Source organism: Manacus candei, unplaced genomic scaffold (assembly GCF_025592945.1).
Source record: "Manacus candei isolate 608988 ecotype Guabito, Panama unplaced genomic scaffold, ASM2559294v1 h1tg000015l, whole genome shotgun sequence".
NCBI lineage: Eukaryota > Metazoa > Chordata > Aves > Passeriformes > Pipridae > Manacus > Manacus candei.
Window position 1 is genome coordinate 7,498,302 of NW_026138063.1, and position 24,876 is coordinate 7,523,177.

The 24,876-nt window shown below is 36.9% G+C and overlaps 1 protein-coding gene across 4 annotated transcripts in view; it reads right to left on the reverse strand.

The window, feature by feature from the left end:
• Positions 1 to 8: 8 nt before the first annotated feature.
• PEX5L (peroxisomal biogenesis factor 5 like) overlaps positions 9 to 24,876 on the reverse strand; it is a 100,264-nt gene continuing 75,396 nt past the window's right edge. For all 4 annotated transcript variants that reach the window (XM_051782263.1, XM_051782262.1, XM_051782261.1 and 1 more), the window contains 12 exons: positions 21,658 to 21,769; positions 19,764 to 19,973; positions 18,568 to 18,694; positions 17,440 to 17,536; positions 12,470 to 12,565; positions 7,327 to 7,443; positions 6,248 to 6,391; positions 5,353 to 5,423; positions 3,969 to 4,166; positions 2,500 to 2,665; positions 1,984 to 2,141; positions 9 to 1,325 (listed from right to left, as the gene is read on the reverse strand). In XM_051782263.1, coding sequence (XP_051638223.1) covers positions 1,121 to 1,325; positions 1,984 to 2,141; positions 2,500 to 2,665; positions 3,969 to 4,166; positions 5,353 to 5,423; positions 6,248 to 6,391; positions 7,327 to 7,443; positions 12,470 to 12,565; positions 17,440 to 17,536; positions 18,568 to 18,694; positions 19,764 to 19,973; positions 21,658 to 21,769 — 1,701 coding nt within the window. In that variant the 3' untranslated portion in view covers positions 9 to 1,120. The remainder of the gene's footprint in view (positions 1,326 to 1,983; positions 2,142 to 2,499; positions 2,666 to 3,968; positions 4,167 to 5,352; positions 5,424 to 6,247; positions 6,392 to 7,326; positions 7,444 to 12,469; positions 12,566 to 17,439; positions 17,537 to 18,567; positions 18,695 to 19,763; positions 19,974 to 21,657; positions 21,770 to 24,876) is intronic.

A 24,876-nucleotide genomic window follows, 5' to 3' on the forward strand; every position in this document is an offset into this window, starting at 1 on the left:
TTTTCTTTATTTGCAATAAAGATCTGTGGCTTTTTATGTTCTGAAATGACATCATTTGCATACAACATGTATGTGCATGCACATGCATGTATATGTATAGTACCTGATGGATGCATAATAGAATAATCTTTCTAGTTGTTAATGCAGTTTATACTGTATTTGCATCTTTCTAAACATAAGAATATTGAAAACCCTCTCACTACATTTCAGGAAATGATAGTTGGTCCTCTACACCAACAAGGCCATCCTGTACATTCTGTTGTTGGTAACTAAAATGAAAGCATAGCACTATTTTACAAAAAGAAAGATTAAAGTGCATAAGTACACAGATAGGTGCAGACCCTGCCATGAGCTCCTTTGAAGCAGACAGACTCTGTCCGAGATCAAGGACAGCTGGTTTGAACAGTAACAATTCTAGTGCAAATTGCCCCTTCTGCTGGCAACACTCGGCCTCCCCACTGGTACCCGACCTCACCCCATAGACCTCCATGGACAATGTTCCTCCTGACATTGCACATGGTTTATGAGCCTGCAGAACTGGGCCCAAATGAATCGAGGTACCTTTGGAAGCAAAAACTGGTTGCCAGCTAATAGATATGTCCAAAACAAAACACATCCATTTTACATGCATCTACTTTCAGAGCTGTGTTAAAAACGGACCTCGAGAAGAATTTTCATCAAAGAAATCAAAGGATAGGGAATCCCCATTGTGGGGCAAAGTGGGGTCAGCATAGTGCAACGAGCTACTAAGCAGGTTCCTTGGATGCACTGCTTGCCGTTCTAATGTGCAATAGCCATTATCTAGGTTTGTTCTTAGTATACATTTTTTTGTAAAGCTGTGTATATATAGAAAGGTATAGCTTGCATGGGATGAAGATTCTTCAGAAATTCCTATTTCATCTAATTCAGGGCTTTGTCAGATTACCACAGCTCATTTCAATCATTTGAATTTGAATTTATTTACAGTATTTTTGTGCTTTTGAACTTTTCGAATAATGTCTGAAATAATTCCCCTATTGATCTACAGTCATGATCTATTGGAAAATGTGGTCATTTTGGGATGAGTAATAAAAAAGTTCTGTTTCCTAATACAATTTAGTCAATTTGTGGATACTTTTTATTACGGCTCTAGATTAAAAGCTCTTAAGAGAATGTCTAGATCACCCACGTTGGCAGCTTGAAATAGTTCTGGCTGGTCCATCATAGACAGAGCAATCCGAAGTGCAGCCCAAATATTGCCTGATAGAGCAGGGTGGGGAACCTGTTGTTGATTCCTGCTTTTTCTTTGCAAACTGAGAGCAGTGAGAAAATTGCTGACAGCCTCTCTGTAGGGAAGAGGGAAAAAAGACAGAATAGAGTAAAACTTTCTAAAGTTCCATACCAGACTCTAATGCATTATTTTACCATGCAGTTCATCAGTCTCTTCATGTTGTTCTTGTTTGATTTTCATTAAACAGGTGGGGATGGCTTGTAGTAATGCAGAGCTGAGTCTATTCATACATCTGGGAGTACTGTCTTCATTGCAGCCTAGCTCCCCGTCATCTTACCTGTCTTAACCTGACAGCTGGAATACCATCCTTCAGTCCTGAAGGATATACTGCAAGTGTTTTTGATGACATTAACTACTGAAGCAGTTTAACATGAAATTTCCCTTCCGACAATGGGTTCTTATATTTTCTTTTACATATGCTCTTAAGCACAGGACTAAGTTTAAGTGCAAGAACAATCTCACTGATTATAATAGTAAGCTAAAAAAATGCTTAAGCAGCTTGGTAGTTTTATTATGTAGAATTTGTGGCTATAAGACAAGTACCATTGCTTTGCAAGTACTTCATAAAAACTAATGACAAAATTTTACAACAGCTGAGATTATGTAGCTATATTCTGATTACTTTTTTTCCTTAGATAGCTCCAGCCAGAAGACGAATCTTCACTTGGTAGTTATGATCCCTGACTTTCTGTGTACACATTTTTTTAACTTACCTGTATGCCCCTAGGTTGATGCAGCTTATCCCTAAATTGTATCTGGACCTAATGAAGCCAGGTTGTATTTCCAGAGCGCGTGTGTAGGCCTCGACAGCTTCTTCGCTGCGATCCCCATTTGCCAAGGTCGCTCCAAGACGGTTCCACAACGTATAGTCCTGGTGAGAAAATGAGTTTTTTCTACTGTAGGTGTCAAAAAGGGACAGAATAGCTCATTTTTGCTTGCAAAGTTAGGAGGACTGCAGAAAATAACAATGTTGTATCTTAATTGACACAGAATGTGAGGTTCTGACTCGTGGTCACAGGCAACTTTATATAACTATTACAATTAATCAGAAATTGGACATGTATAAATCTGCTTCTAAATGGGGCTGTCCTGTAATTAACGTTTCTATTTCAGGTATTGAAATTTTAATGGCGGAAGTGACATCTCATTAATAACAGCCTGATCGAGACAGGAGAAGGAAAATGGCCTGTAGAGCTAAATTTTTTAAAATGTAGAAGTAAAAAATGTACCTCTGGTCGAACAGTTAAAGCAGCACTAAATGCATCTATTGCTCTGTTAAATTCTCCATTCAGGTGAAAAAGAACTCCAAGTCCTGTTTGCAGGTCAGGGTCTATCATATCACCATTCTGGTGAGCAGCCTCCAGGTACAAGTCCTTTACTTCTTCGAGTAATGAGCTAGACAAGGATGAAAAAATAAAGATCCATCATACAGTTATTTACAAATATTTCAATATTGATTGCATAGCTGGAAATTAAAATCCTTGTAGTGCCTTTGTCAGGAGTGATATATTCCTAAAATTTGTAAATAAGCTTCTTCATCACGGCAAAGATCTACTTCAAGGTGGTGATGTAAACTCATGACTGGAATAAAAATTTCATCTATAAAATGAAGTACAACCGTGAGCCCAAGTGAGATGACACGAAGGGTTATTAAAACTGTTCAGATTAGATGAGTTTCTCAGACATAAAAGAATTCCTTACTGGCAAAAACAGTAGTATTCTTAAGAGGAATAGATAAGTGACTAGCCAAGACCTTTGAAGAAAGATGCCAAAATATAAGGCTTCTGTACCCACTTCATAAAAAAAGGCTTCATAAAACCTTTGCACTGACAGCACCAGATGTCAGCGGGATGAAGCTGAAGTAGAATAACACACTTAGCAATTAAGCAGAACTTGCATATTTTATTTTTGTTCGTGCTCAATTATCTTGTCAACCCAGGACTTGTAAGTGATAAGGGTAAAACATAAGGCCTGTCTTCAAAATGACAAGCAGTGAGATAGCCCAAGTGTTTTAGTTCTGCAAATCATGTTTATGCCTTTAATGACTTTATCATGCATCTCACTGTGCAGAGGTACTTGTTTATTGACCTCATGAAATCATGACGAAGGGCTGCCAACTCATAAATTATTATGTTATTTAAAATGGATGCCAGCTGAAGACAAATAAAATGACTATGCTGCCTCTTTGGTTAGAACCAGAACGGCTTTCAAACAAGCAGATGCCACCTCCCAGTATTTTCAGAGAACTGAAGCCGTGCCACACTGCAAAATGGCTCATTCCTCAATCCTAGTGGCTGGGTTGGGATATAGGAGAAACTATGAAAGCAGGAAGAACATACACATGTAGAGGAGGATGAAGGCCTGGTATGGATGTGGAAGCAGCTGAAGAATGAGGGTGCAGGATGTGGGATTACAGAGGCAGGAGGCAGGGTCAGAGGAAAGTGATGGGAGTTGAGGAGAAGCATATTTTTTTAGCTGTTTTATTATTTATTTTTAACTTCCAGAGATTGCATAAGAAATAAAGCCTTCAGTCCCTAAACCAAATGTCCTATGTTGTCTTCCCACTCCTGCCACTAGAGACACTGAGTATTCCATTACAAGGAACAGGCTGGGTTTATACAGAGCAAGGAGGCACAGCATGTACCATCAGTTCCAGTGATGTTACAATTTCCACCATCAGGATTTACACTGCATTTACCTTTCATCTGCTGTCTTAGACATCCTCCTGTTAAGCGCTGGGGACCCTTTTTTGCTTCTCACTATATACTTGTATTTTGGATTTTGCTTTATCCAGTTTCTCAGAGCTTGATAGGCTTCCTGTTGATGGCCAGTATTGGTATAACTTACAGCCAGGGCCATCAGAGCTTTTAGATTGTTTGGCTGTAGTTCCAAGCACCTAGACAGAAAATAAAAATAAATTGAAACATTTTTTAGCCAAAGATAATTCTTGAATTCTTCCAAAATAATCCGTGTAAAGAAAACCACTCACACAAGTAAGATCTACCCAATAATACTTGTGAAAAGGGACATTGTCTTATTTTTGTATGATAAGTGGATTATGCACGTGTATACACACATATACCACACGTTGCTGTGCATACACATATATGTACATAAAACTACACATAAAAGTTTTGTTTTCATCCTTCTTACTATAAGGAATTGTAGGTAGATTCATTTGTGTAATATCTGTCTAGTAAACAAAGAGAAGCTTTGCATAATTTCAAGCAAACAGTTTAATACAGTTTTCAGCTCTACAAAAAAGTATGTTGAAGCCAAAATTTCTTCCATCTCTATGAATCTTCACAGTCATCCTGATTTCTCAGTTGTTCTTTGACAAAGCTGGAGATAATCACCTCAAGCATTCTTTCTCTGGTTGTGTACTACTAACTGAAAACAGAATCTCATCTATTTCGTGAACATTGCTGTTGCTTGTTTGAAAACTGGGAATGGGCAAGCCCTAAATCAGGCAACCCCTCGCATTTCTATCCAGGTAAGCTCATAAGTTACATATAAAGAAGTTGGAGTATCCTTAGATGAAATAACTTCATGGTTAACTGATGCAATTGAATATTGCTTCAAATGGAAACATAAAAACCCATTACACAAAGATAATAATAATGCTGAGATTTTGGAACTCACATTTTACATGCAAGCATTCTGTGATATTCACATCTCTATCAACCTAAAAACGTTGTCAGCCTAGCATTCAGCAGCTGAAGGGAGCTGTCTCCAATTAAGAAAACCTCTTCATTAAAGGACAGACTACAGAAAACATGCTAAGTGGCTAGAATATCAAAAAGGCACTTCATTTGCATTATGCCTAATTCAAGTTTATCAGGCCATGTAACTTTTCTTTTGTGCAACTACTTAAATTACTAGGTTAAATATCACACTTATTTAATAAAACAGAAATATTAATCACCCTCTGAAGTCACTTGGAAAGTTTTTATATCTATGTGAATGCTTTACTGAGCTCAATAAATGCTTCACATTCCAAGATAAGAATGACATTAAATATTCCCAGGTCTCTATTACCAAGTACTCATCAGACCCTTGATTTAGCACTGAACTTCATTTACCTTTGGAGGGCGACAATTGCTGCCTGCTCATTTTCATTCTCTGCCTGTGTTATACCCAGGAATTGCCAGGCCTGCAAAAATAATAATAATTTTCTTAGTTTGTTATATATACCCAATTGCAGAGTTACAACTAATATCATTGTTAAACACAGGGGTGATAAAAGCAGCAGATCTATCAGGCACTAACTACAGATTTTTCTACAGGGTGATACCAACAGTGCCAATCAATACAGTTCTGAATATCTTTGGGCCTGATAAATGTTTATAGTCAATGAATGCAAGGGTATTCTGTCAGTGTATGATCACATGCTGCTTTCTTAGATTTGAGCTACTGTACATTTTAATGTTGGTAGAATTTTATGGAAAATGATGAAGAAGAATTATTAAGTTGTATAGATTTAAGGGGTTCTAGAGGGTTTGGGGATTCTCTGCTTTTTGAAATACTGCTGCTTAATTTAATGCAGCAGTACATTCAAAGAGCCCTAGATACTTACACTGTAAATATTTTTCACAAAAAAACAGACTTTACCACTATACTTGTTGAAAACAGCAATATTAAGAAAATTTATATAACTTTAAAAAAAAAAATTCAACACTTATTAAATCAAAACTGTTGTCTTTACAATAGCAGTGTTTACAAGATACTTCGAAAGCATCGGGATATGAAGGAAAGGTTTGAAGCATTTCAAACAATAATATTACAAAAACAGTGTCTCATCCTGTGAAGGACTCACTGTTGTCTGTTTAAAGTCATATACTAATTCAAAACTCTTAGAATTTAATCTGTTTCAGTCAATCATGACTAGTAAAAGTTTGAGCCCCCAAATCCTTCCATCACTGCATGCTAAAGGGAGTCCCCGTTCCCTTTGTCAGTAAAAGACTGATGAGTGAATACCTCTGCATCGTTGGGTTCTTGTAGAATAGCAGCCTCCAGGTATAAGATTGTAACAGGAAGGTCACCTTCTTTCATTTTTTTCAGTCCTTCCTCAAAAGCACCAGGCCAATCTTTGAAGGGATTGTCAGTATGGAAATAATAACCCTGGAGAAGAGAGATAATGGACCCGTGATGAAGCACTGTAGCAGGGAATGACAACTCCAAAAAATTAAATAACTCACCATTTTCCAGCTGGATGTAAACACCCTTTGTTCTGTTAAAATGGTATGAACTCCCTCATGGAATTTCAATTATAGAAAGGGTAAAAAGGTAAAATGTCACCAGACATTTATGTTTCTGCCCTCTTTACTTTTATCTTAGCTCTGAAGTGATACTTACTGGTATTAATGGTGGGCTCTCCTACTTCCATCAAAGATAATGGCAACAACTCACACTGCCTGCAGTAGCAGCAGAGCTGAACCTATCATGAGCCCAGGATATCCAACTGAATTGTAAAGAGCACACATCCAGCAGCTGACTCCCTGCAGTGCTTGTAACCTCATGTCTGCTCAGCTAAAATCCTGAAATCTTCAATTAACCTTCCGGATACAGAACAATGTTGCAAGCACCTGAGTTTATTTTAGAATTCCTTTAAATTTTGCCTTTTTCTCTTCTTGTCACTCCAGTGTAAAGGGTGTATGCTAATATCAGCTGCATAACAGAAATCAAATGAAAAGGTGAAATGGAAGGAATGAAGAAGAGAGACAGAATCTCTGTCATTTCTATCCTCAACAGTGTTTGAATGTTGCTGCCCAGATATTTTTATTTGGTGCTCTTCCTTAGGTGCCTGTCTTCAAAACTGCCCATAATCCAGCAGTTTGCTTTGTGAACTTTTCAGCACAATTCAGGCAGTGTGCAATTCTAAATGTATTCTCACTATGGCAAGGTCTTTTAAATCTATCCCACTCGTAGACAATTAAAGAAGATGAACTCTTCTGGGTGAAGTTAACTTCCACATCCAATGAATTTCCTTGGGATCCTTTGAATAGCTGAGTCTCATCTCAGTGTTGCACAGGAGGGATGGGAAAGCTTGGTGTTACCTTCTCAATGGTTGAGATGGTGACTTGCCCTGGAGTTTCCTGGTTGTCTGAAATCCAGTTTCTGCGAGCCATTTCTTCCCATTCTGCTTGCATTTTGTCCCAAAACTCCGTGTCTGACTAGAGGAAAAGGAGGAAAACAGAAAATGAACAACAAAATCTTTGAAACAAACTGGTAAGCTTTTAATTTCTTTCTACCAGTGGTCTGTCAATTTTGCTGAATGGTATTAATTCTATTAATAATCACACTGACTGAAATGCTACAGCTCCTGTTTGGAATTTCATATAATTAAATTTCATCTCTTATATTGGAATGCATTTTGTCAACAGAAAACTTTTTATCTCAGAGGCAGCATATGTCAAATTTGAAGCAGGATTTGCAGCAGCTTACACTGCATCTTATTGATGTTAACAGCAAGTGATTACAGAAAATTTGAAGGAAATGAATGTTGCAAGTCTCTGACCAAAGAAAAGGAAGAAAAAAAAAAAAGAAAAATCAACTAAGTGCATATGCTAAAGAATAACAACAGATAAAACAGTTTAAAAGAGAACGAGCATCTCACTTTTTTATATTCAGCATTATTTTCAGCTTTGTGAAAGGGAAATGTCAAAGCTCAGTATATATATATGTTTATATTAAATTTTTACTTCTATTTTTCCCACAGAAATTCCCTATGAATCAGTGGTTTGGAAACATATCAAATCATATTTCTGCAGATAGTAAGCAAGCATATAAGTGGGTTTAGGTCTTAAATTCTGCTGTTTAATTACATATTTTTAATTCCCACAGATGTTCACTGTGTTTATACTCCACGTAAAAAGTCAATGAATTGTTGTGCATTCAAGTAGCTGTGTTGGATGTCCATCTACAGTGAGTCAAAAGGAGAGGGAAAATGCAAAGAGCACATCCAGCATGGGGAGTTTCTGAAACTGGTGTGGCAAAGCTGCACTGGGCAACTGGATCAGACACCACTCTGGCACCTGATAAAATGCTGTAATTGTGCTGTGACAAATCCCAGTGTCAGTAGCAGAGGAGTTTAACGTCCTTGAGGAAGAGGAGCGTAACCATCACACAGCCTTTGGCGAAGGCCTAAGTCTGTTCCAGCTGCCGTTAGTAGCAATTTTTTCATTGACTTCAGTGGCAGGAAGGTTAAATTAATATTGAGCATTCCTGAAGATCTGGCTTTGCACCAAGACTCCTAGGCCTAATTTTAACTCTGCTACATCACTGGTGCCAATTAACCTCATTTCAGTGTTTTTGCTGCCTTAATGCTGGTGAATTACTTTGGATGTACCAAATGTTTTCAGACCAGTTGAACACATTCAACACATTCTCAGATCATCTGCAGCAGTTAAGTGGAATGACAAGCAGGAAAAATGTTCATACCATCTGACTACTTCCAAGCAGAAAATTCTGCATTTTGTCAAAGAGGCTATTTTTACTCTTAGTATTTAAAAATATGCTGAAGCACTTAAACAAATGGGAGGCAAAATATTTCCAGGCTCTCTACTTCCTATTATACAGTGAAAGGAGGAGAGGGGTGCACTTTTTCAATATTGCTGGCTAAATTATAAATTTACCTGTTTTCATGACTTAGAATTTTGCCTGTCCTGTAGTGTCAAAAATTAATTTGCAATATTCCTCTTAGACCAACGCATAACAAAGTAAGTTTCTGTCATTTTTCTTTGAATTACTGCATCAACATACTCTCTGATGTGAAAGACACAGTTAAACTCATGTGCTTTTAACCAGGTAAGATTTCCTTAGCTGATACCTTCTCAAAATGAAACTTGAAAGTTTTAATAAAATGTAGAGACAAAAAGTTATATAAAAAATTGATATACCAAGGCAAAGATTCCCATCATGATTTGAGAGAGTGACAAATAAAATGCATCTTGATGACTCAAGTTCTTAGTTCCCAGGCACATCTGAAGTGATGTCTAAATAGTGAGACAGGAACACTGTAGGTACAGAAAGGACTGATACTCATGGGAACCACAAAGCTGATGATTCTAGACTATGTGTTCCTAGGCTAGAAGAAATTAATCCCATCTTTTCCTGCTATTGTCACATAATTTATCTGTAATATATTCTGATGCTTTACAACAGTACATTATACAGCAGATGGTTCAAGTGACATTGTGTTGTAAATAAAGTGATGCTGAGAAGGACAGCTCAAAATTTCTTCTGCCTAAGCTCATGAAACAGTGTGGCATCTGCAATTTAATCAGGGAAATGTGGAATAAGAAAATAACAAAACTGCTTTTTTTTTTTCCTTCTCTGAGACATTTCTCAGTTGGATGTCTTTGCATTTTCTTGGTTTTATTTCTATTTATCCTAATCTATCACCACCAGAATGGCAGATGATAAAAAAGTTGTTTTAACAGAATATAGGTACAAGATGGACCTGAATCCCCAGGCTAGCATTTTTTAAAAATTCAAAAGTACCAATTTATGGTAAAAAAGAGCTAATTATTAGGAAAATTACATTAAAACATAGTTCTTACTGCACTTGGGAATCATGAAGATAAAAAAACATGAGGCAAAACCCAAATCCGATTTCCAGAAGAATAGGAAAGGTAGTGAGGTCTGCAAGAACCCGATCACTGCGAGGGAATATGGACCCTCTCTAGTAAAAAAGCTATTTTACTTACTGCTTTATTCTTAAAAGATTCCCCAATGGCAGACATTGTTAAAACTTCTTAAGAAAGAATTACCTCACAAATCTTCATTAATCTCAAAGTCTGACATCTTAAAACCATTCCCAAAGCTCTAAAGTGAATACTGGGTGGAGGATAAAGTTTGGTGTCTTCATTTACTGAATTGTTAATTAATTCCTTTCGAACTAGGCCACAAAGAACCTGAGATTTGCTTCCTTTTCTTGATCAGTTTTCTGGCTAATCTTACCACTTACAGCTTTCCCTATTGAAGAATATTGCAGAAACATCCAAAACGTAAAAAATGAATTTTTGAACTGTATCTGTTCTCCGCTTAAGAAAGCACTAATCTTTCTGAGATGGGCTCCAATTTATTTCAACCATTCCAGCTTTCTTACCACTTCATTTTATCGAGGATGGAAATTCAGCTCTTTTCATATGCAAATGGAAATAACTGCTCTATAAGGTCTTGAAGAATCCTTTCCTTTACATTTTAACTACCTGGTCCAAGGTTCTATTTTAAGCAAAAAGAATAACTTTAGACTGCCAGCTACACAGTTAGGGAAACATTTAATTAGATTCCTTTTAATAGCTGTTTTTGAAACTACTTTAAAGTATTTCAACAACCTGTCTCTATTGCCTCAAAATGACCTTTTAGTCTGCAAGTTTTTTTTTTTATAAAATATATTCTTCTCCTTCCTTTACTCTATAAAGCAATTCAATAATGTCATGTAACTTGTTGTTGGACTCAACTCATTTTTCTCTCTGAGTGTCTGGAAACTCCCCATCACACACAGTTGCTGGCAGTTGCAACAGGACTGACATCATTTGATTAACCACTAACGCCAAGATGTTCATCATCAGATTCCCTGGGTTGCCATCACAGGTTGCAGCACATCGTGTCCCACCTTCAGGATCAGTCTGCAGTGCAATTAGGAACACCTTGAACATTTTAAGCAGTGGCAATTTGAAAACAAGTCTCTCCTTTCACGCCAGGAGCAAATGTGTGTGATGTGTGACATCAAAAACATCTCCTGTGCCTCACCAGCAGTTGTTTATAAAGAACCTACTTGATCTGGAAAAAGCAATGCAGGCAGAAAAGACAAGAAAAACACCTTCAGTGTTTAGTTTATAAAAGAGCTTAGTTACTGCTTGTGTCCATTTTAACCTTGTATGCTCAGACAAGATTTTTTTCTCTGTGCAATAAAATCCCAAGAAACCATAGTAGAAACCATGCCTCTCACCATAGCATATAATTAAAAAACCCCTACAAATCAGCTTAATTTCTTAAAAAGGAAACTCTGTTTCTAGCTAAAAGCCAGTATATGAATTAGGCATAGGTTTGTTTGTAATCAACCAATATTAATTTAGAATAGTTCAACTGCCAACACTGGAATTGGAATGGTATAAAAACTTGAGTAAGAGGACTATTAAAACACATGGCTCAAATTTAAATTGAAACTCAAATAACCCTAAAGTGTTCTAGATGGTTTGGAGACTAATGAGACTTCAGTCCATGCTAAAAATAACGAGTTTTGAGGAATCGGTTTCACAGCTTCATCCTTTCCACCCTAAAAATTCATTTCAGTGGCTGTTACATAACTTAGCCTGAAATTCTGTCCTCGGTGGAAGGGAGCTGTCTTGGCTCTTTGTGGTGACGGGATTTTGCAGGGTTACCAATGGAACCCATGACATTTACGAATCAATGCTCCAGATGATCCTCCAGGTTGGTGCTTATATATAATTTTTTATTGAGTTCTTTTAAAAAAACCTGTATTCCATCTTGTCTCTAGTCAGGATCAGGATTTCAGTTGGGATTAGTGGTATAGGAGAACACTCAAGAGATGTTTCAGATGTTGGAAATGTAGTTAGTGAAAAAACAATGAAAGTGCACTAGGAGAACTATCCAAATAGCTGCACCTTTTCAAACCAAATTGATTTGCCAGGAAATGAGAATATTCCTGTGCTTAATGCTCTGCCACTTGTTGTAAAAATGTGAAAATGGTGCATGGTTACTGCTACATGTACAGTCTGCATTACAGCAGGTAATTGTGCTGTTTATCAGGGATTCTGAATTCAGGCTCCCCTGGAGAGAATTGGTTTGTGTTTGAGCTTAAATAGCTGAGTGCACACGTTCAGTTGCTGGGGAAAAATATTTCCCTCTTTTACTTTCAGTTTGGATGTACTTACATTTATGGGGCATTTTTCTTTACCCACTTGCTATAGCAATAAAAATCGAGTTTGAAAAGTTGGTTCTGTCTAATCTCAATTTATAGCTAAGGGTTGGTGTTTGTTTATTTGTTGTTTGTTTTTTTTTTCTTTTAAATGAGATAAAATGCTATTTTAAATTAGAAACTCCAGGATTTGTGTCTTTTCGCTGCTTTAAAGAATCCAATCCAGTTCCAACTTTCTCCTATGCTTGTGCTGCAAGATAAACAAGAAATCTATAGAACATTAGCTGAAAATGGAACAGTAAATGAAATAATACCTCAACAGCTGCCTTTGCTCTTTCAAATTCCTCTTCCAAGGAGTGATTTCTGGAGAGAAGAGGTGTTCCCCAACGCTGCTCCCTAGTTGATCGTGCCTAAAAAATAAAAGAATAAATCAGAAAAGGATGATAGACTCTCTGCCACATTTCTGAGTTATTTCCTCAATTGTCCAGAGCCCCAAATGACCTTTCTCTTGGGGAAAATTAGTTGTTTCCCTACATGAATTCCTCTGAATTTTCTCACACCATAGCTAATATCACTCCTGATGGGAAACAGAGTAATCTGTCTTTTCCAGATTTTTCTTTTCACTTGGGATGCCTGAAAGATAAAGAGACATCCAAGAAAAGGCAGTGCAAGAGCTGGACTAAAAAAGGAAAGAGCTGACTATTTTATATAGGACTTTTATCTTCATTGTTCCTTCTCCTGCATTACAACTGTCTACTCTCCAGGAAGAAAACATCTCATTTCCCCTGTACATTTTGTAGTTTTCTTTCAGGTTTTCTTTCAGGATCACATTGGAGAACTAGGTTTGCCATGGATTTCACTGGAGGAACAAATGCTTTTCACAATCAGCAGCTCTCCTGTGCCTTACTATTGGTCAATCCCATCGGAGGCACACAAAGAGTTTTTCCCTGTTCTTTTATTAAAAGCAATTTTATTATTTCATTTTTTTTTTCAACAAAAGGCACTGTACAAAACCAAACAATGTTTAGGGATGGCATAGAAAGGCACAAAGTGGCCTAATCTTGCTAAATAGAGCTCTGACTGCTAATCCTTTCCCTCGTGTTTGTCAAGAGGTTAAACTCATTAGCCACTTGCCTGCTCATGGTCCCAACTGCATTAATTTATGTGATTATATTTCTGATGACTGTACTTGTAATATTCAATTTCAATGAGCCACACTGCTAAAAGACTAATTTTGCTCACATCAGGCTCATTGGGCTGTATCTGCAAATGCTGGTGTGTGCACTGCTGGGATGAAACATCCAACACACTCCTGGGTTCTCACACACGTTGTGTCTGTGGTTGTACACATGTTTTTTTACCCAGAAAATGGCACTCATCTGTCAATCTAGCCTTAAGGTTTCTGTACTGTTCCCAACCAGTTGGTCTCTCAGGCAGAGATTGATGAGTGAGTTGTACACTGGGTGAATGATACACAGAGGGGAAGAAAACAACAGTACAGCACAAATTCTGTGAGAAGCACAGGCTGGTGGTGGGCACTGTGAGTGTTATTCTGTGTGGGCTTCTGGACTTTGCTGTGACAGGAAGCACCAAGAGTCCACACTGAGGATCTGTTTCTGCTTTCACATCTACTGCCTCTGGTCCATGTGGTTTGCAAACTATTTTTTTCCCTTGCTGAGACCAGGAAGAGATTTCAGGTTGTCACTGAAAATATACCAAAACCCGGTCCTACACACAACCAGTTGTTTTACTGATTAATAGAATTTGTGCAGAAGACAGAACTGGTTCAAATCATTCATTTCTTTACATATCACACTATGGTATTTGTCACTCAACATCCGCAGGATCAAACTTATGTTCTACAGAGAATAAACTGAAGTTGTCTGGAATTCATGTCCTTGAGGAAGGTGCTCATATTTAATTTAAAGTTATCAAGAGACCTTAATGATATTTCCAACTACCACTTCTTATTTTTCTCCAGTAGTTTAAAACACATGTTAGTACTCCTTATTTTCTCTGTAGAAAGATACTGATGATTTTAATAAGTTTTTAATGATAAAAGGACATTGAATAATATAAAGACATTGCAATATTAAATTATCTGATTATGAAACATCTTTTTCAGATTTCCACCTTTTTTGAGTTCGCTTTTACACTCCCTCTTTATTTTTCAGAGCCATACAGACAATCAAAATGAACCCTATATTCTAGTACCTGTCTTGCTGTTTCTCTATACTGAAATCAGGTGATCTCCTGTTTCCCTTCTACACATTTCTGTTACTCCAGTGCCACACAGGGAGCCCTCATGCTGACATTCTCATGCATTCTGAGCCATTGATTCTTTTCAAACTGCCTTCCAGCATAGTGTTGTAAGTAGGGCCTGCATTCTGGCTCTGAAATGTATTGGAATACATATTTATACAGATGTCTTTGTCACCAACTCATTTTTTCAACTCCCTTATTTACATTTTTTTCATTCCACTACTGTATCATAAAGAAATTTTCTCAGGAGTGGCTTGCATATTTATTTTCAGATCAATAATTCTGAAAATCACAGTTGCTCCTAGGAATCACAGAAGAATCCCCACATGGTTACATTTCCTAGTAAGTAACTACTGCTCTTGAGATCTAATGTTAGCCAGTCTTAATCTGTTTAATGCCTTCTCAATTCTTACTGTATGGTGCCAATTTTAAAATCAGAATATGGTGTGTTAATTCAAACGTCTTGCAGACTATCACACAGCAACATTTATCAACTTGACCTGTAATCTGATCAAAGAATTACATTTGTTTGTGTATTATAGGTGAGCAATAAAATATCTATAATGCCCAGGGGAGCATTTAAAGAGCTACAACATGAGCAAACTTAATGTACAGACAATGGAACATATTATGTCCCTCTGCAGTTTGTAATTATAAGATGAAAAATAAGCCTTCAAAAAAGCCCCAAACACTGTAGGATATCTCAGTACTAATAAAAACATAACAAGGAACTTTCCAGAATGGTAGAGAAAAAAAAGAACAGTGCCAATGCTGTTTAAGAGTTAATAATAGGTAAAGTATGATGTGCAAAAATGCTGAGAAGCAAGACAGCCACATCCAGTGAGAGCCACCATGAGAGCATATTCCAGCCTTCAAACACATTTCTCCCTTAGTATTTCAAAGCTTGTCTTTTGGATTTTGTATTGATACAAGTTCTGGTAAACACAGTTACTTTCACTTTGAGGACCTAAATCTAACATGTCAAAGATGAGTGATGAGGTGATTGCCGGGGAAACTGCTGATGGAAAACTGCAGCAAGTTTGACAAGATGGGATATTTAGGCTATGGCAGAATGTGTTGCATATGCAAAGGTTACCTTTAAATGAGATAGATAAAACCTATAGAGGACAAAGTATGGAAAACATATGCTTTGATAAAAGCTGTAACGTGATTTCTTTTACAAACACGGTAAGAACTCGGTCAAGATCAATGAGCCTGTTTGCTGGGAACTGACAACTCTGGCAGTCCAAGTATAAGCAGGATGAAGCTGGCAGTGAACAAACCCACTATATTTCTGAGTAAGCTACCCAGAATAAGAACTCAACCTCACTTTAGGTCATTTTTCTGCACCACTAATTAGCAGTTCAGCATTTTGTTACTTGAATGGATCATAAGTTTGAAAAAAAAAGCAGGTTATGACAAAACAAAACAAAAAAATCAAAACATGAAATATACCAAAAAAACAGATAAGAATTTTTTTCTCTGCTTCTTTTTCAAGCTGGCTTATTCAGCTTCATGGTTTTTTTATTTTGAAATATCAGTCATTTCACAAAGCAGTATGGAGCCTCAACTGACTGCTCTTAGACTGAATGAAAAATGTGGATTTTTGCTTCTGCAGTTATTCTAGTGGAAGATAAACAGGAAATAGACCATAGAAAGTAGAGATGTTATATACTAAATTTGCAACTGCTTTTACAGAGAGCCACGGTATTTTAATTCTGTGGCAGTCTACTTGATTTACATCTTGGTTGAGCACAAATATTCTGGAATTTAGATCTATTAGGCTGAGGAACAGCCTCCTAAAAATGGGTCAGAGGTACTTCAAGATAAGATAGAGAAACTATGTGAGAACACATCATCCATTTCAAGTGGATGATATTGTGCAATAGATCTTTTCCATTAATAAGAAGTATAAATCTATTGCAGAGAAAGAAAAGATATCATACATTACAACTACAGTGAGACTTTCCAGAGGGGAAAAAACCCCTCCTGCTAGTAATGTAGAGATGGTAGGGAAGTAGGCTTTTTTCCTAACAAAAACACAGAAATGGATCTGATAACTTGGTTCTATTTCTATTTTCTTCAAAGAAATGGTGCATAATTTAAGAAAACACATTTAGCATTTTAATGTCTCATTTTTCCATTTTCAAATGAGGCTATTATTTTCCATTAATTTCCAGATTTTCCATCTGACAGAAGGTTTTTGAAGTCCAGGCCTAAAAATAGCTGTGGAAGGGAAGACAATTATTTTCAACTAAAAGCTAATCCACCAAACAACTCTCTCTTACCCTGGCCAGTGGCAATGGCAGAAATCCCTCAGTTAAAAAATCAGAAGCAGGAAAGAAGATGTGTAAGCAACCTGATCTATGTGAATGCAGATCTAAATCTATGTTTGTACCTGTTTGTGCATACATACATACCAAAAAATATACAACTCTATGCAATAATTGCTTACAGCTTTAAGTAATAATTGCCACAAGGTCCTGTCCAATATACTGTGACAGTGGAGTTGGGCAAATCTACAAACCTTCTGCCCAGAACCCTCTGTACTAGAGTTACTTTTCCTGCAGGAGAAAGTCCTTTGGCCACACTGCTCTCCCACCTGTGGAGATAAACTAATAATGAACATTGGTCTAATGATTTCCTCAACCATTTTCCAATTCTGGGGATTCCTGCTTGATCAAGAGACTTTGAGAACAGATATGTTACAGGGAGAGGGAACCATTAGAAGTCTGAATTTTCAGAACTGGTTGAAGAGAAAAAAGATGATGCAGTAAATTGTTTGAAGTTTTTGTCTTTGTACAGGAGGGTCACAGTTCACTGCAGTATTAAACTCTGAATGGTTGAGGTGCTGACATATGTAAGGTATTTTCACAACATTAATTTCAAAGAGGTGTGAAGATTCAGAGGTATAAATATTTTTCTCTGATGATCCTGAAAACATCCCTTAAATAGTTGTCCCAGAATGTGAATGGTTAGTGGGACAATTTTTCCTTGCCTTTTTGTTGTCAAATCTCCTTACCTGTATTGCAGGTGCAAGTTCTAATTCTGATGTAGAATCAGAGTCCAAGGCACTCTTGACATTAGTCAGCTCAGACTGTGATCTGTTTTCTGTGGACCTAGAAACAGTGCATTTACACACTCATCACTGAACAGTAAGACACGCTGCTTTACATCTTTCAGGTTCATAAACTCACACACCAATTAATTAGGGTATTTATTTTAACTGAATTATCAAAAGGTAGTTATCAAAAGTACATGGACCCTTCTCAGTGTTCTCACTCATACACTTCTATTTCATATCCAGGCAAAACGAGGGTAGGCAGTGACACAAGACTGTACCTGCAGTCAGTGTCTAAGAATCAACTACCACTATGCAGGAATTCACCTTGGCATATGTGCATTTTCATGCCACAGTATCCTAATATTCTTTCTTCCTAGAAAATGAAACCCTGTAGACCAAAATCAAGTCAACCGAGCAAAACTTGTGTCAAGCTCTAAGTTAATGAAATGCCCAGAAAAAGGGGCAGGTTAAAATACAGGATAAGCATCATTTGGTCAGAAACCTTCTTCTAGTGCATGAAAATGCTGATTATGGCCATGCATAATGTGGAGAATGAGTGTTACTTACACATCAGGAAGGCAGCAGAATTAATCTGCATTAACTGTTCCCAAAGGCAAAGTCCAATTCTTCCCTCATTTGCAACCCCTCAAGTTTAGTTAACTGTGTGAAAGGGGTAGCTCTTGGTTTGGATATTTTATGTTGCCTCTTCCAGTTGTGTCCTTGAGGTAGCAAAGCCAAAATTCAGTGGATATCCAGTGAGTGTCAGATCACTGCACTGCCAAGGTTCCTGTTTTATTCATTTTACTCACGTTTGTAGCTGGATTTGGATCATTGCATGTCTCTGTAGAATTCTAACCACCATTTATTTAGTAATTGCACCTACTGCTTTTCACAACACTAAAAATTGCTGGCAAAATATCATTTTAGTGTGTACTTCCTTACGATGCATTGTCCAAAATGTGTGCCTGAGCACATTTAGTGTAATCATAACAGGTTTAATGATATGACTTGTCATCAAGAAGGCATTTCTGTGAATTAAGAAAGCTGGAATGGAAATATTTTTGTAAGGAAAGCAAAAAGCTGTACCATAAAATCTCCTTTGATGGAGCTCTAGATGATGATGATGATATTCGCTCTGCAGAAGGGTGGACCTTGCTACTCCTGTCTCCATGAAAACTGACATCATCCCATTTCTCTGGATGATGAATATCAACTGGAAAATAAGAAAAGAAAATATGAATCTTTTAAAGAAACTACAACAGAAAATTTTATCTCGTCTGCTAAATGTATGTTATAGAGAAAATGGTGCCACCAAAGACTATACTTTAGTTAAAGTCCAATATACAGAAATGTTTTGCACCTTTCTATTTGATATGCTGTGAAAATATTTGGAAATTCACAACATTTTTTCAAAATCTATTCTGACATGGTCAGAATGTCAGTGGAACTCTTGATTTAAAATCAGTGATTTGTATGTAATTTAGTTTAATTGTAAAAATAAAACCTTTTTTAGAGACTACCATTTAAAAATGTAGGCAACCGATATTATTCAGTCATGTGTCAGACGCACTGTGCAAAAATCAGATGTTCAGCTCCTGTTTGAAGAAAAAGTCTCTAAAAGAATTTCTGTGCTGATGAATGGAAAGTTTACCACCTCGGTATAAATTACATTTACCTTGCAAATTCTCAGTTGCAGTGCATGTAATTTCGTTTGGACAGAACTAAATTAAATTCACCTTTTCCAAAGCTTGTCGATAGATCAGGCTTGGCAGGATATTGAGTTGTTTTGGGGATTTTTTTCAAGCTGTATAAATATATCTCTCTTGTCAAGAATGGAATTTTTTCCCTTGTATGCATAGATACAGCAGTATTTACAAATGTATTATGTATTTCTGACATCTGCAGTTCTGAAAAGGACATCTATGTATGGGCTTCCTCTCATTTTTGTCCTTTCCCAATTTCTCATCATACCCCTATAGAATTTTCCACCATTTGACTCACCCTGACTAAATTCTTTTATTCAAAGAAACCTTTCAGAGCTTTATCAGCACACTTGGTGACAATTTAAAACGTATAATAACAAAATGTAAAATGTAAACTTGAAACTGTTTCAAGTTTAAAGTGCTTCAATTAGTTTATAAAGTGTAGCAAAGGTTACACGCTCTGCTAAAACGTGGTGCAACAAAAAAAATCTGGTGTTGCTCATAATTTTGTGATAATAGTCAGGAGAAACCTGTGCTAAGAAAGGCTATGGAGCACTAATAAAATAGCTACACTCTTACCAAAATCTAATGAAGACTTGTCTGCAACTCTGGCAGCCTGGACTTTCTGCTCAGAATCCACACTGATAAGGTCAGGATTGTCTGTCTTCTTTCTGTGAGTTGAAGCTTTTAAGCCTTCACTTCTTGATGGATTCTCTGATTTCTTTGCTTTGTTTTGGGTTTGTAAGACAGGTTCACTAAGATCCAAGAGATCCAGACCTGTTGATAATACTTAGAGACAAAATGTTAAAATTTAATGTTGTTTTAATTCAAAAAGATTGCTTTTAAAGATTTGTTTAAATTGGGGAAAACATTTCTGACATGTTTGCATTTTACTAGAGTAGGTGTGTGTTTCCTGGCTAAAGGTGATGACCAGCACATTAAAATATAGCTGGGAATTTCAGGTGCTTAACTACTGCAGTTTAATGCATTTGCATAAAAGGCTTCTCATCTGAAAATCTTAAAGGCATCCAAAGTCTTAAGGCTGTGGCCTTCCCAGATTTTCCTCTGTTGTGAGGGTTCCCTGTACAACTGAGCTTTGAGATAAGATTTGTTTTGATTTATGATTTGTCAAGTCCTGGTAACAGCTGCTTAGGGCATTCCTGTTGTGCCACGTGCCAATTTGGAAAATGCAGGAGTAGATATCTTCCTGGGTTCTTAATTTAAAAGTTGCTTAAAGAATTACATTTGAAATTCCTTAGCATGTAAAATATAGGAAAACTGTCTTTTTATCATTGTTTTACAGGACAGGTGTTTTTTGACAAATCAATTTGTATTATCTCTTGTAGTGCTTTATCTGTGTTCTTGGCAAATGACTGAATTTCATCAATCTTCATAGAATAAGAAATTTTTATTTTGCTATTACATAAATCTAACACCCCTCCGCCCCTCAATCTGGTAGATATTCTAGGCAGCTATACAATATATAGATAATTTTTTACAACAAATACCATTCTTAAACAACCCGAAATAGTTGTATTCATCCCTGTAATATCTCTAGCTATATATAAAAGGAAAAAACATTATTTACAATTGCTGTTTAACTTAGTGTTCCAGTTTTTGTTATTAGAACTTGCATACTGCTTTAGACACATATTAATTACAAGTGAAGATAATCACCCAGCTGTCAATAACTCGTTTAATAATTTACATGTCTATAGATTTTAATTAAATGGCTTCTAACAAGCAGAGTCATTTTAAGAGATAGCAAGAGAACACAGTGGTGTTACGCTGATTTTATTGAATCTCTGCTGATCTGCTCACCTGCATCGATTACCTTTGCACAAATACTGAGTGGGAAGGGACCAATTTCTGAAAATACCTCCAAAGGACGGTATACATCAGATAGGATTCAGTATCATTCAAAAGGTTTTCAGAATTCACTTTTACTTTTTCTCTTCTCTGCTATCTCATTGAACACAACGGAACTGAGAAATATATTAGATCCTTTCACTATTAAGGTGCCCAAACTCAGTCTGAACAAATTGTTTTGATATCTCTTCCCTTTTCCTTTGCTATCTCATCCTAGTTTTTATTTTAAAGTCTTTCTAGAGTAAGGAATGGGTTTGGTTAAAATCAGACTAAATGTGGCTTTCTCATTGGTTAACTTTTGCAAAAAAAATTATTGAGAATTGGTCAAACTAATACATACTTTTGTGAGACTTAAACAAAGTGCTTTTATTTCAGCCCCAAAGATCTGCTGGAACTGATGTGGTTTGAATCTCATCATATTGGCCCTCAAATGTAATGAACAAAGTTTTTTTCTATGAATAGTTCAGGCAATTATAATTTAATACTGGCTTGTGATTTTGTGCGAATAGTAAAAAATCAAGAAACTACTTGAAAAAATGTGCTCTAAATAAGATAAAATTAAATTATTTCTATCTACTGTGGGGTAGTAAAGAATGTTTTTTACCTGCAGTGTTTGATGTTACAGGCCTTGCAACAGCTTCTGGTTTAGTTTCACAGAGAAAGTCGTCAATTGAGGGGCTCAGGAGGGGTCTGCTTTCCTGTTGCTCATTCACCAGCTAACAATAAAGAACCCTGGGTCACAGAATGTTCTTGGCATGAAGAATTAAAAGAAATAAAACACATCTCACAACATCACGTGCTTTATTTTTGACTGTGAGAGTAAAGTGTTGCAATTAGATGATGCACAAATATATCTGGCTTTAAAATAAAAAGAGTCCAATTGCTCTTTTGGGGCAAAAATTACATTCCAGTTTTACAAATCACACAAAAATAAAGCAGCAAGATGATTTTTCCTTAGCAATTATTGCATACTATTGCTTATAGGGCTAAAGTATACAAGGCCTGATGCAACTCCCTTCAAATCCATGGTGAAGTTGGCCTTCTCTATCACCAGGAGACTAAACAGGGCTTTTTTAGTATTTGGAAGTGGCCTTTTTTTTTTTCCCACCAGTAACATACTTCCCCACAGAACTCCCACAATAGCATTTCATCCAGCAAATATGCATTAGCCCATTAAACAATAACCCGCTGAGACAGAAAACACTTCTCTGCCATACAACGACATGTGAATGACAGTGGATGGAGCCTGGTGAGTGTATGAACTTCCTGCACGAGCTCTGACTTTGGGAAGACTCGCAGTACAAGTTTTATTTATGAGCAGTTTTCCAGTTTTGTTCTGACTGCATGGATGCGTTGGTTTTCTGCTACCTAAAAGGAGTCTCTGCATTACAAGCTATTTAATGTACTAGGGATTAAAAAGAAAAAACAGTAGAAGTCTCAGAAATAAAAGTCTCCTCTTTTCCATCTATCTCTGACTGGAGGATCAAGACCTAAGCTGAGTTGGAGGGATGCCTGATGGTGTGTCCTGCATTTACTGTAAATTAATAATGGAAATAGTGGAAATATGTTTTCCCTCTGTTGCTTTTGCCTGGAGTACTTTCAGGTTTATTTTTCCCTCTCCTCTCTCCTTCTTGCCATTCTCTTCTCACTCTCTTTACACTGTTGAATTTTTGGAATTTTCTCTTAGATATATTTGAATTTTAAAATTTAGGATGGACTAAAACTGGCAAAAAAAGGTATTTACTCATCCTCATGTTTGTTAATTACCGACACTGAGCTCAGGATTACCTCTAAGCTTAGATTCACTGCTGTTCAGTACCTGATTTCTGTATTGCAAAGTTGCAACAAAATACCCGAGCTATTGAAATAAAAAGTCCACTATTTTAATGGATCAAACATTTAAGCTGGTACCTAATGCTGACTAACTCTGTACATGCACAAATGCATTTGCCCAGGACCTTGAAACACCAATTTACATGAGTGCCATGAAAGACAGGTGAGTGATTGCCTGCCCAACTGTGGGCAGCACAACGTGCAGATATGGGCACTTCATTTAGAAATCTGGAAATGATGCTGTCCCAAACTCTACATCTATGTGTACTTAACCCAGACTGCAGATGCACCTCACCAGTGACTTAATCATGGGGGGTTCTAACTCGAAAGCACCCAAGATCACTCACTGCAGAAGTGAAAAATAGAAAATCTTAAGACCAGATGGAAAGGCAATTTATTGCCCAAAACTCGTTGTGGACATAAGAGGATAAACTCTGGGAAGACCAGCAATAATAATAAGAATCAGTGTTGTGGCAGGGAAGGAGACAAGAATCAATAAAGATCTGAATTTTTCCAAGATCCAACTGAAGTATGAAGTTTGATAAATAATTTTTTTTATTTTCAAAGATGGTTATCATGTCCTTAGAAATTTCTTTTTTACAGTGGTTGTAAGAGGAAGACCCACTAAGCAACAGGCATTCATTAGTTTGATACCAGCAGTGGATTGTTCAAAACCCTTGATAAAATTCTACCAACAAACTGAAAGAAGATCGGTGGTAATATCAGCTTCATCAGCAAACAGCAAGATTTAATTTTTACTAACTTGTGTCTTTTTTCTGCTGCATTTACAGCAGTTTTATTTAGTTATAAAACAAATAGGTTCCTCTTCTCTGACTCTCTGACTTTGTGAACAAATACACTAAATTCATCAGACATGGGCCACCCAAATGATCAGCAGAATAAAACCCACATTTTAGAGGTGACTAAAAGAGTTTGACTTGCTCAGGCTAACAAAATGAAGATTGAGTAGGCATATAGTTATTCTTCGTGTATACATAAAGGGAGAGTGGTTAGATGACATTGGAGGAGGAAAGTTATTTCAGCTATAGAGAAAGGCTGGAATGATAACAAAGAGCTCTAAACCGACCATGAATAGATCTGGTCTGGGAATTAAAAGAACCTATCACAGCAGTGAACTATATGAACCATATTTTTTTTAGGGTAGAGGGACAAAGTGACTTTTGCCAAGCCTTGTACATAACTCTTTATGGTGTGATTGCTTTTGAGAAGTGGACCGTGACCCAGAGGATCCCTCCTAGTCCTGTGTCCTGTGCTCCCATGACTAAGGACTAGAAGCTGTACAAGTGTCTTACTAAAGGGCTTATTCCTATGAAAAATAATCTGTTTTCAACTGAAACATTTGGGTCAAAACAGATAGCAAGTACATAATCATGTCTACTAAATCTCAATAAATACAAACTATGTATGTACAGCAATAGAACAAATTAGAAAAATACTATTTTGTTGTGAGGAGACATTTAATGATGAATTAAGAGCCTAATAAGTTAGAGTGTCAAGAGCTGATATTTTTTGTGCAGGTAAGTGGGCAGTGGGGTAGGTTTCTGACATTACTCTGTAATCAATGCCACTTGTTAAGCCCTTGGTCTCACACTTGGAATTTCATTTTGCTGCCTCATATATTGTACCAAATTTATCCCTAGTTTAACTTTGCTCAAGTTATTAGAGTTTTATCAGGCATGAATTTCGAGTAGTGCTATAAAAGATTCATGAGATGAAAACTATGATCTATATTAAACTAATAATTTATGGTTCTTGAGCACCTTTCGGGTGAAAATCACAGAATGCTTTAAAACATTCATGAATCAAGCTTGGCACCACTGCAGAGCTGAGAAGTATTATCTCTACGTTGCAGATGAGGGAAGTAAAGTGAAATTAAGGAAGTCACCCAACGTCGCCAGGTGCTGGAGGAAGCAGCGCTGGGAACAGGAGCCGGGCAGACGTTGCCACACTGGATTTATGTGCACAATAT